Raw genomic sequence first — 13328 nt, forward strand, 5'->3', positions numbered from 1 at the left:
TGTCAAGCTGCGCTGGTATTTCAGCTGATCAGACGCATCACACAAACCGCGCAGGACGGATTTTTTGCGCTTTGGATGGACGAGCGGGAGGGCATCCTTAATAATCGTTTGTTCTCGATTATGCTATTTTTGTGATCGTCTAGTGTAATAATTGAAATCGTAATCGAATTTCGATTAATTGCACAGCCCTACCTCCACCAATGTTTTTGATTTGGGAAACGACATTCAAACATTTCTGCTCGATATCCACTATTTCATAACCAGATTGTAAAGACTTTGATGTCAAAAAGTCCCATTGTTAATCCTTGGTAATAAAACCCAGCGATGGTTCATCACTTTACGCTATGATTAGTTGATAAAACCATTTTCCCTTCTCTTCAAACACACATTCCTCCCATCGCCGAAGCCACAATAGGACACATTATGTCGAACCTCGCGCGGCTCGGATCATATTTGACACAGCACTTCCCCTCTTCTCTCTCCGCTCTTCCTCTTTCATGCAGATAATGGCCTGGGTCAAGTTCAAAGCTGTGGGTGCTGCCCCCCCTCCCCCCCTCCCTCCTCCTCAGATTGGGCAGCGAGGGAGGGGCAGCAGTAATAACAGATGGTCGGACCGTCGGACTCTCCTCCCCCCACGGCCCCGAATGTCTCACTCCGACCCCCAACTCTTCACTCACTCACGCACAACCCCCATCCGTGTTCGAGCCCCTTTTTCCAGATCACACGAGTCAGTGCAACATCAGCAACAAACCAGAGACTGAACATTAAAGATACTATTAAAATGTGCCATAACAGGGAGTCTACATATAGCAACAAGTCAGACGTGATGCCTTTAATGCTGATTCCCTTTTACTATATTTGTGCACGTTTTACTTTCTTAAAGAGGCGGTACAATGTTTTTTGCAGCTAGAGCTAGAACAGCCACTGGGGAAGATTCAAAGATTACTCAAAGGTGCGCTGCAGAGTCGAAACACAGCTCCAGGTTTGTTTTTGATGCTACATTGTAACTCTACAGCTCTATAAGAAACCCTTTAAATGGCCATGAACAGAAATGTCATTGTTTAGTTACAGTCAGCAGGATGTACATTAACCTCTTAACTCCCACCTGAACGGATCCCATTTTCTCCAGTTTGGCTTTACCCTAATCAAAAGCTTCTTGGGGAAAAAAGCACCAAAATAGCCACAAATAATGAGAAGAAAACAAGGATGTAAACGCAACAAAAATGTGACAAAAATGTGACAAAAATTCAGCAAAAATTCAACAAAAATGTGACAAAAATTCAACAAAAATTCAACAAAAATGTGACAAAAATTCAATAAAAATTCTACAAAAATGTGACAAAAAAATGTGACAAAAATTCAACAAAAATTCAACAAAAATTCAACAAAAAATCAACAAAAATGGAAAAAAAGAAAGAAAGAAAAAACATACAAAAGGTGACACAACACAGCAACAACACGAGGAAAAATATCAGTTTTGTGGGTCTTAGCTTTCAAATTAGGTTACACAGGCCTGTATAATAGCCAAAGAAGACAGAATGCATTTGGTTTAGGCGGGTGGTAAGAGATTAAAAAGCATTAGAGTAAATGACTTAGGCCTTTTCACAGAGCATTACATTTGATTCTAGCAGTAGGGACGCAACGATGTATCGGATATCGGAGCTGACAATATCGGGTATCAGAGGCAAAAATCCAATACTGAACTCAACGTTCTAAAAACACAATTTTCACAAAATAAATCTGGATTGAATGTGGACCAAAAGTCAAATCCCGATATATTTAGGTTGAATTGCTGGGTTGCAGGTGACATCACAGCGTTCTCAAGGCCTATACTACTATATAGAGGAATAAATATTTTGTTTTTGAGGAAATTTTTGGTCTTGTACAGAGAGATCATGGACCCAGTGACTGATATTAATGATCATTTTTAATTCATATATTTTCTTTTTAGCTACGACTTGTGAAAGTGTAATGCTGTTAATAGGAAAAACTGGCTATTGCCCCCACTGGGTCCGATGACATCATCATATTCTAGCACCTGCAACCCAGCAATATCGATATACGATATACATCCTGATATTATTTCCGTGAGAACTGAGAAATTAAATGTTAAGTCAAAGTCATGAGAAATGAAAAGTTTTATCATTTTGAGTTGGGGGTAGGCGCTCATAAGCTTTTGCTTCAGCCTACTCCTTTTGAGCAAAATGTATGCTCAAATAAATAAATTAAAAAATAAAAAATAAAAAAAGTACAAGTAGTTTTATTGAAAACTCTCTATAAAATGTAAACATAAACACTGTATATCAAAGCTCTGTAAGGTGCACATTTGAATAAAAAACAAAATCTTAAATACAAATAGCCTATAAAATAAGTGTTACAGCGCAAACTTGAACTATATTGACATACGTGATATGGTCTAATTCCATTTCTCAGTAAATATATATCGATATATCTTAAAGGGGGGGTATTATGCAAAATCGACTTTTTCAAGCTTTACATCATGTTATTAAGTCATTCCCTCATTAAAAACATGCCTGAAGTGTTGCCTTAGCACATTCACGTATTTTCGAGTAATCTGTAAAAACTCCGATGGCAGCCATTTTAGGGATAAAACGCCTGATTCCTTCAGGAAACGCCTCCGACCTCCAGGATACGCCTCCAACCTTTCGTCACCAGCCGAGTAACCAACCACTGCTCCTCAGCAGAACCCCCTCCCCGCAGTGTCTAGCCCTAAGATGTAAACAGAGTCATCATGGAGGATTAGCTTCATGTGTTGTGAACCGGAGCCACAGCAGACTTTTACAAAGACACACATCAGTGTTTCTGTTACCTAAACACCCAGGATTAAAACCGGTGACAAGAACGTTTATTTCAGTGTCTGGTTCTGCGCTGGGCCTTGATGATGCACAGAGCCTCCGGAGAAAGCTAATGCTAAGCTAAACCTCGAGCCATCACGTGAAAACGAGAAATATGCACACATAAAGTCAATAAAACCACCACACACATAAAGAACCGTTTAACAATGATCACACACGGAGCCAGGCTTGTTGATTTGGAAGTTTATTGCTCACATTTCATCTACAATGGGTCATAGCCGAGTGGCTTTCTCCCGGAGCTAACAAGCTAGCCGCGACAAGCTAACGGGAAAATTCACTGAATACAAGCAGCATATTATGCATTGAAAACGTCACTAAAACAGGCAACTGCTTGAAGCAGCCTTTATGATGATCACACACGGAGCCTGGCTTGTTGATTTTGTAGTTTATTGCTCACATTTCATCTACAGTGAGTCGTAGCCGAGTGGTTTTCTCCCGGAGCTAAGGCACTATTAGCCACGACAAGCTAACAACCTTCACCTTCACAACATTCATTGAAAACAGGCAGCATATTATGCACAAATAACGTCAATAAAGCAGGCAACTACTTGAAGCAGCCTTTACGATGATCACACAATGAGCCTGGCTTTACACATTTGTGGTTTATTGCAGACTTTTCATCAACAATGAGCTGTAGTCGATTATAACAAGCTAACGGGTAACCTCGAAAAACCACTGTCCACCTGCACAGATAATGTCCGTGTTTTGAATCGTATGGGCTCCTGCAGATCCTGGTGTCGTCCATGGGGGTATAGTTAGAGATCCATAGGGCATGGCAGATGCAAAGAGATAGCCTCCAAACAGCAGTTATTTTTCAGGCAAGAGCCCCTTCCAAGCGTCCGGTGTGGAAGGTTTGTCTCCAAATAATATCCTGTGTGGCCATTGTTCACAAAGTGATAAACAGTAGCTCCTTTCCAACAATAAAAATTAAAATGCACCGATCGTAGTTTCAATACAGTTGAGACAACGAGCGCAGTGTTGTTGTGATGCCACAGACAGCGTGTGGAGGGGGCGTGTCGGAAAGGGTCAGAGGTTCTTAAAGAGACAGGGGCCTATTTCAAGTCTTTCGCTACCGCCATTTTGAAAGAGCAATTTTATACAAGGCAGTTATTCTAATTTACTGCATTTACAGACCAACAGAAGGTTTCGTCATCATTGTAGTGTGCCATAGACTGGTGCTATGTGGCTGAAAAAAGCATAATACCCCCTCTTTAAATATCGATATATCGCCCAGCCCTAACATGCTGGCCCTCATTTTGAACCTGGAGACTTCAATCACTGAGTTAGTTTTAACCTCCACAAATGTATTCTTGCCGCGGCTATCAACAGCATGCTAAAGCTAGCGGGAGCATGCTAATGCTAACAGCCACTAATCAAAGCTGGGTCTGGAACTATGATAGAAATACCTAAAGTATCCACTCATGGAGTGACCAAGTGTTTGTATTTTAGTTCATGAAATGCTGCTAAAGAAAAACTCATAACATATTTCTAATGATAAAGTTGTCAGGATCAGATCATTTTATATGAGTTGCTTGTATTAAAAGTCTGTCAATACCCAAGGATTATTAGTGTAGAAACGTCCAGTGATCCTTGGTTAATGTTTTTAATTGATCTGTAACATCTCGTTTGCAAGAAAAGATAAGACTATATGAAACTCAAAATGGAGAAAAGAGACCATTCACGTTTTCATATCGGCAGATATTCAAACCCCCAGTATCGGTATCGGTATCGGAAGCAAAAAAAAGCTGGGTCGGTGCATCTCTGATTAGCAGTAATTAAATCTAAATTCTGCTCGAAATAAAGACATTGCTCTTTTTTTTATCCAGAAGTTCACCAAAAATACTAAAATTATTGTCCAAAGCTAATTTCATTGCTGAAATTTTTAAAAATCTAATTTAACTGTTTTGTTCAGATTGTGTGCAATTGATTTCATTTCATTTCCACAATTTCCTCCATTGATCTGTTTTATGTCAATGTTTGCAAAGTAGTAATAAATGCCTGGCTGTGTTTTGTTTGTGGCAGTAACAAGAGACAGGTCAATAATTACGCAGGAGTTGCTAATAATGGCTAACTGTGCTAATTTACAGCCCTGCACTCAGTGACCTACACCTTCTCCTCATACGGCTCCGCACTCTCGGCTATGGGGAGTTCTGCTCTGTCATTTCTGCTCAATGTCACTCTTTCTTTGGCCCAGTTCTCAGATCTGTCGACGTCTCCAGTTACTAAAACATTACTTTTAATTCTACATGATACATTTGTTTATCGGAGGCTCTCAGTGGATTCATGAACACCTCCTCTGCCTTACATACCGTACCTTTAAGTTTATATGCCATGAATTAACATGTTTAGTGGATAAAGTCTAAGGCTGACTGACGTGTCAATTATATGAATGAACAACCGTGTTTATCGCCCCCATGACCTCGATGACCTCAGACTTCAGGGGTGAGTGCTTTTGTAAAAATATCTAATGGCCGTGTTCATCACCAGCGTAGCGTTTTCATGTTTAAAAAGATGTCAATAAACAACAGGATGAGATTCACCCACACAGATGAAGCCAAACTAGTGAAGAGAGATTCAAAACACAACCACTTTAAGATTTCTTTATTGTTCTCTCGGACGACTGATCAAAAGCATGTGCCCTCATTGATCTCAGCCTCATCTCCTCTGACTTGTATGGAAATGACCTCATCGCCTCTTTAGTGTAAGAACTAAGGCTGTATTCAAAGGATGCTTGGACAAGTGCACTAAAGCGGTCCCTCAGTCGGTCACGTTCTAAACATAACCTGCTCTACAGTGGTCTCTCGCTATAACTCACCTTTTCGGATTTATTTTTAGTACAATTTTGCAGCTTTTTTACAGCGTATGAAGACCATTATGTTCTGCGTCCTAATTGGCTAGTCACAGAGTGAGCCCTCGTCTCGCTGCAGAGAGGATCTCTGTGGACCGTCAACACATCAGCGCCGTAGATATAATAATTAGAGATAGATTAATTAATTATACCTATTCAGCCCCATTCATAGAAAATGTCCCGAGTCCTGTGTGAATCTTAATGGCCGCTCTGTCTACTCCTACGCAGCCTGTTCCTTAAAAAGGGCAAAAATAATCACATTGTTTGGCTATTTTTTCTGCGTATGGTCATTGAAAATTGACCAAAAACCAAAAAAAGTTATAAAACACACTGACCAGCAGTTTTGGCTGGAATTGTGAAGGGGTTTAGTCAAATCTTAAGAACTGCCTGTTTTTTGTGTGCACGTGTGGCATTTAAAACATAATATCTGGGCATAAGCATTCGGTTTGACTTGCTGCTACATGAGGAAGTTTTTTAACCTCTTAACTCCCGCCTGAACCGAGAGCATTTTCTCCAGTTTAGTACCCAAATCCTGTAGGCCAGTGTAACTCATTTGAAAGCTAAGATCTACAAAACTCATCTAAATGGATCTTTTTCCTCATGTCATCAGATTTTTTTTCCATTCTTTTTTTTTGGGGGGGTGGGTTTCAACTAACTTTTGTAACTTTTTTGAAATTTTTTTGTCAAATAGTAAATTTGTTTTTTTGTCACATGTTCATCATTTTTTTGTCAATTTTTTGTCATTTTTTTTGGTCATTTTTGGTTATTTTTTTGTCAATTTTTTTGTGACATTTTTGCCACTTTTTCATCATTTTTTCATCAATTTTTTGTAATTTGTTTTGCATTTTTTCATCATTTTTTCGTCTATTTTTTTTATATTTTTGCCACTTTTTCTTCATTTTTTTGTAAATTTTTTGTCTAAGTTTTCTCACTTTTTTGTCACATCTTCATCATTGTTTTCGTCTCAGTTCTGTCGCTATTTTCTCACCTTTTTTCCAGAAGCTTTTGGATTGGGGTAAAGCCAAACTAGAGAAAATGTGCTAAACCGCACATGGGACAGAAGCACAGGTTTAGCTCCTCTCATATGAAAGACAAGAACCGAGCTTTCTGAAGCTACTGAACCTTAAGTCTATTTTATGAGATATTTCCCAAAACATCTCCAAAGCCCTACTTTTAAAGCCACAGATATTACCTCTGTGTGACCTTTATTCGTCTATATTTCCCCCATGAATCCATCTGCTTTCACATCAACTTGTAAAATTCACCAGTGATTTGCAAACGTGACAAAAGCCATGACAGCAGCTTCGTTATCAAAGCTGCGAAGGGGAACTTTGTAGATGCTGAGTCTGTAAATATTAACTACTGATTCAGGAAGTAACTGCAGGAGTATTTTCCAAAGCTCATGAGTTGAGCGGGTTCAGAGAGTCGCCCGAGTTCAGGCTCTGTGGCATTTCGGGGTCAAGTTTTTCAAAGCGGTTCATTAACCTCATTTCTCTCCCTCCTCCCCCTCCGGACAGACACTATTCACTTTGACACCCACAAGAATCATCTCCATCCACTTCCTCCAGACCCGACAATACCAGATTTAAACGGCTTCACTCGAGTCTCCGGCTAATGCAGTCGTAATGGATTTGGACTCATCTCTCTGGCGTCGTACCTTGTAAACATCGGAGAAGAAGCCGGAGCCGATCCACTCGCAGCTGAAGTCGTCGAGTCGAGTCAGACACGAGAAGGCGCTGATGAGGGCGCGGTACGAGGACGGCCACACCCGGCCCACCTGCCGACAGAGCACAGGGGCATCAACATGAGGCCTAAACACGATGTTTCATCAAGTGTTCTTCTCCAGAATGTTAATGCGACCTGTGTGACGGGTCTTTGAGGTTTAGGAGTCCTGAAGCCACAGCAGTTGTAGTTATGAATGAATGACTGAATGTAAAATGCATGCAATTGGTAAAATGGGTAAAGTTTACGTTACTTAAAGGGACTAGGGAGAGTTTAAAAATGTTAAAAGTAAGTATTTTCCTCCCCCTACATCAGGGGTGGGCAAGTTTGCGTCGTGGAGGGACAATTTTCATCATTGCCAAAACACCCAAGGGCCGAATCTCAACATTGTAGCCTAAATTAAAGAACTATTTTCTGCAAATGCCAATGTTTTATATCAGTGGTTCCCAATTGGCAGGGCTTTGAGACCAACCATTACCCTCAGATGACAAGCCGAGGACCCAAACAAAACTGTAATTTGTCATACATCGTAAAAAAGATTGCATTTTCCTCGCAAGTTTTTGTTGAACAAGAAGAAGATTTCCATTTAATTATGATCAAAACAACCCAATAACATTAATTTTAACAGACACAGTTACTGTTTCCATGCATTTTCAGATGGAAAATATTGAATAATAGTTCCCTTTAGACTCTTGACCCACTGAAAATGGTTCCATGACCCACTTTTGGGTCCTGGCCCACCAGTAGAGAATCACTGTTTATCATTATATATGACCAAGCAGGATGTTCTGACAGGACATTTTTAAAATACTGACACTATTTCTCACATTTTAAGAGTACTTCAACAGGTATGTGATCTCTTATTTGCATATTAATATTTCTAAAAATCAGCTTGAGGGCCAGAGGTTCTGTGCTGGAGGGCCGGATTTGGCACCTGGGCCTGAAGTTGCCTACCCCTGCCCTACATGTTCCAGCCATGTCCTAATGTGTAGAATGAGCTCAGACCTGTTCATCACAACTGAACCACTCAAAAAGTTCGGGTCTGAAGTGCCGTCATGAACGAGCTAAATATAGAAGCTGCAGTTACATGTAAGACCTGAGGTGGCAATAGTGAGTATAAAATCACAAACTTGCATCTAGTCTCTTTAAAAGGGACTATACGGAGGTTAAAAATGTAAAAATTAAAAGTATAAAATGGCCTACTTGCATCCAGCCCCTTTAAAGGAACTAGATGCAAGTTATTACTTGCACTCACTTACTCACTGCTGCCACCTCAGGTCTTACATGTAACTGCAGCTTCTATATTAAGCTCGTGCATGACGGCACTTCAGACCCGAACTTTTTGAGGGGCAGTGCAGGATTTTAGAGGCAGTTGTGGTGAACCGGTCCAAGTTAATTTGAACATTTTCAAACTTCGTATAGTCCAGGGGTAGGCAACATCAGGCCTGCGGTCCAAATCCGGCCCTCCAGCACAGAAACTCTGGCCCTCAAGATGATTTTGAGAAACTCTTCTTATTATGCAAAAAATAGATCAAATTCCTTTTACAGTACTCTAAAAATGCAAGAAATAGTGTCAGTATTTTAAAAATGCCCAGGGAGAATATCACACCTAAAGTATGGAACGTTAAACAGTGATTCTCAACTGGTGGGTCGGGACCCAAAAGTGGGTCGCAGAACCTTTTTCAGTGGGACATGAATTTTTTTTTCAATATTTTCCATGTTTTTGTCACATTTTTGAACCGGTTTTGTCGTGTTTTCGTAGGTTTTTTTCTGTTGAGTTTTTGCCACTTTTTTTAACGTTCCTTTTCCGGCTCGTTTTTGACGTTCTTCAGTGACTTTTTTGGAGGACCGTCCCAGCCCTGCTGTTTTTCACAGGTGTAATGTTACGTGGTACCAGTGTTCCCCTCACCTGCGGCGCCGCCCCCACGTCCCCCGGGGCTAACCCAGCGAGGGCGTCCCGCTGCTCTGCGTCCGGCCGGGTGGGGAAGGAGGCGATGGAGTTGCGTTTGTTTCGGTCCATGGCGTTTCTGTGAATGGCTTTGCTCCTCTGTGATGAAGCCACATGACAGGGGCCCGGCTCAGGACGGCGATGCCTTCACTGCACCTGGGGGATCGCAGCGTCCGGGCGGGAGGAGGGGGCGCACTGGTTTAGGTCCGGTGTTCTCTGCATGGCGGATTTGAAATGTTTACATTGTTCAGACGAGGGAGACGCAGAGTTTATCCTTTGACCTGGAGAAAGAAGAGAGAAAATATAAAGTTGAAATGTATGAACTGTTAAGTCATTTGTAAACAATATTATTTCAATTTCTTTATTCATTTACTTCAATGGGACAATGCACATTAATGAACAGACAACTAGTGCTGTAAATATGGGCGCTACAGGAAACAAGCCAGGGACAAGCGAGGAGGTATCCGGACAAGACTCGCAGCTAGGGCTGGACGATATGGCCAAAAAAATAAAATCTCAATTTTTTTACTCAGTTTTAATCGATTTTATTTGAAATAAACTTTAAAAAGTCTCTTGATCATTCATATGAATGAAACTGCTCAGAGTCCTGCTCATTAATATTTCATAATGTAGCTACAATTAGGTTCATTAAAGGGGCTAGATGCAAGTTGGCCATTTTATACTCACTACTGCCACCTCAGGTCATACGTGTAACTGCACCTTCTATATTAAAGAGGGGGTATTATGCTTTTTTCAGTCACATAGCACCAGTCTATATCACACTACAATGATGACCAAACCTTCTGTTGGTCTGTCAATGCAGTAAATTAGAATAACTGCCTTGTATAAAATGTCTCTCTCAAAATGGCTGTAGTGAATGTCTTGAAATAGGCCTCTGTCTCTTTAAGAACCTCTGACTCTTTCCGACACGCCCCCTCCACACACTGTCTGTGGCATCAGTGGGGAGGGGGTTCTGCTGAGGAGCAGTGGTTGGTTACTCGGCTGGTGACGAAAGCTCGGAGGCGTCTCCAGGAGGTGGGGGCGTTCCTAGGAGGACTCAGGCAAACCTGTCCCTAAAATGGCCGCCATCAGAGTTTTTACAGATTACTCAAAAATACGTGAATGTGCCAAGGCAACACTTCAGGCACGTTTTTAATGAGGGAATGACATAATAATATAATGATGTAAAGCTTGAAAAAGTCGATTTTGCATAATACCCCCACCTTTAATATTTCATAATGTAGCTACAATTAGGCCCATTAAAGGGGCTAGATGCAAGTTGGACATTTTATATTCACTACTGCCACCAGGTCATACGTGTAACTGCATCTTCTATATTAAGCCCGTGCATGACGGCACTTTGGTAACACCTTTTTGAGTAACAGTGCAGGATTTTAGAGGCAGTTGTGGTGAACAGGTCTGAGCTCATTCTACACATTAGGACATTGTTGGAACATGTAGAGGGAGGAAAATACATAATTTTGACATTTTTAAACTCTGTATAGTCCCTTTAAGATCACATAACCCTTTATTTAAGCCTAGGCCCAGCCCTACTCGCAGCTAAGCCACACAACTCTTCTACCCCTGCTGTTGTTCTGACTAATTCTCCTTCACTGGAGAATAAGGCGGATGAGCCTGTTACGCTTTTCCAAGAAGATGGTGAAAGACGGTTGTGGAGCAGACGGAGCGGAGGGAGCTGCACAGGTGGAAGGAGGAGGTGGAGAGGATGACCAATGCAGGACACCACGCTCTGAAACAGGTACAAACCCAGGCACCAGGACTAACCCATTACTCTCCCCGGTGGCTCTGATCGAAGTTTTAGCTCCGCATGTCCAAGGTGTAACAATCCCTGAGCAGCAGTGATTCCTTGGATTGTGTTATCAGGAAGTGCGATCGTTTCAAGCGTTATTAAACAGCTCCTGGCGACAGCAGAGTGGGAGAGATGCAGCTCTGGCCTCTTCGCCTCTGATTGTTGATCTCTGGAGTCCCGCCAAAGAACAGTTCAAGCCCAGGTCTCTGGCCCGGACCAAAACAAAGCCAGCAGGACTCAAAGACGGGAGGAAGTCGGAGGAACAACACGCGGCGACAAAACGGCCTTTAGATCAGAATATTCAGGGGGCTACAATAATATTCACTGCCATTTATAGTCAGGGTTCATTCCTGTGAAATATAAATATAAAACCTGTATAACTTTACCTTGCCACATTTCTGTTTGCGCAATGTTATCCGTATAACAAGAAGCCAAAAGGTCTGCAGTGACGCTTTATGATAACTACACTTTATTTAACCTTCATTTTTCATTTAATTTTACTTAGCAAGACGCTGGTGTGTGAATGAGTGACTGGTTCATTAGTAAAGTACTTTAATAAATCCTTTCCGTAGTCCCTCTGGGGGTAATACGAGTGTTAAAGGGATGATTGGGGGGTCTTTCATCTCCCCCTGGTGTCTCTGGCCAGAAAACCACGCTTGCAACTTGACTGCCACCGAACCGGAGGCACCAATACACACTAATGGAATCACGAAGAAGAAGCTAGCAGGCGAACGGCAAAGCTAAAGGAGCGCTAGCACCACTTAAACAGTATTTACAGCCAAGTTTGAGTGAAAAAAAATATCTCCATTGTGTAATTGGATGTACAATATCCCTCTCTCCGTTTGTCTTTTCTGTCAGCGTAGTATTTACTGTCACGGACACTTAATAAGTCAAAAAAATGGCAACTTGCTACAACTCCTGCAGTGGCGCTTATGGCCTCTAGGGGCATGAGTTACTTAGTACTGCTTTAATAGTTACGTAACAATGAAAAAGTGAAGTATGTGAAGAACTATTCATTATGAGTTAGACATTAACTATAGTAGCTAAGTAGTTATTAACAATGAATTGTTCATGATGAATAGTGGTAATACATCACTTATTAAAGGGACTATACAGAGTTTAAAAATGTTAAAATTATGTATTTTTCCAACCATGTCCTAATGTGTAGAATGAGCCCAGACTTGTTCAGCACAACTGCCTCCAAAATCCTGTCACTCAAAAATTCGTGTTTAGCTTAATATAGAGCCTGCAGTTACACGTATGACCTGAGGTGGCAGTAGTGAGTAAAATGACCAGCTTGCATTTAGACCTTTCAATGCTAAAAAAAAAAAGTGTAGTTATTATAAATTGTTACCAGGTTTTCTATCTGACAGAGATTTAGGCATGTTTTTGCAAACTGAAACTAATATGAAGCACACAGTAACTTAATACGGTGCAAAAGATTTAAGTTTCCAGCTTCAGTCACAATTTTAATATTGCTCCTTCTCCTACTTCTCCTCATTCTTCTCCTTCTCCTACTTCTCCTCCTTCTTCTTCTCCTTCTTCTTCTACTTCTTCTCCTTCTCCTACTTCTCCTTCTCCTCCTCCTACTTCTCCTCCTTCTCCTCCTCCTTATCCTCCTCCTTCTTCTTCTTCTCCTTCGCCTACTTCTTCTCCTTCTTCTTCTTCTTTTCTCCTCATTCCTCTTCTTCTCCTTCTCCTCCTTCTTCTCCTACTTCTTCTCTTCTCCTACTTCTCCTACTTATTCTCCTCCTCCTTCTCCTTCTACTTCTTCTACTTCTTCTTCTCCTTCTTCTCTTCTTCTTCTACTTCTTCTCCTTCTTCTTCTTCTTCTTCTTCTTCTTCAAACATAAATCTCCTAATCGTCTAATCTCCACAGTTGACAGAGAACTCCCACGTGCAGCACAAACCTTCTGGAAACCCCTCATCCCCGGGTGCAGTGTCTCTCGCTCTGACATAGCAGTAGCATTACTTCATCCGCGCTGCAATCACTGTCCGGACACCAGGCCTTAAAAGGACCTTTTTTTTTTTTTTGCCCTGACAGAAAAGCCAAGAAAAACACAGAGAAGGCACCGTGTTCAGTGAGAGCCTGACGTCCATAATAACTTTGACGGCTGATGTTAC

General features: G+C 41.3%; 2 protein-coding genes across 2 annotated transcripts in view; both read right to left on the minus strand.

Annotated features, from left to right (window-relative positions):
- The window catches only part of tesk2 (testis associated actin remodelling kinase 2), a 77288-nt gene that overhangs the window by 54808 nt on the left and 9152 nt on the right, over positions 1 to 13328 (minus strand). Inside the window, exons 2-3 of the mRNA XM_079569763.1 lie at positions 9356 to 9675; positions 7382 to 7501 (exon numbers count right to left, since the gene is read on the minus strand). Coding sequence (XP_079425889.1) covers positions 7382 to 7501; positions 9356 to 9466 — 231 coding nt within the window. The 5' untranslated portion in view covers positions 9467 to 9675. The remainder of the gene's footprint in view (positions 1 to 7381; positions 7502 to 9355; positions 9676 to 13328) is intronic.
- The window catches only part of copa (COPI coat complex subunit alpha), a 198761-nt gene that overhangs the window by 10370 nt on the left and 175063 nt on the right, over positions 1 to 13328 (minus strand). The gene's annotated exons all lie outside the window — the stretch shown is intronic.

Source organism: Gobius niger (genome assembly GCF_951799975.1).
Source record: "Gobius niger genome assembly, chromosome: 13".
Taxonomy (NCBI): Eukaryota; Metazoa; Chordata; class Actinopteri; order Gobiiformes; family Gobiidae; genus Gobius; species Gobius niger.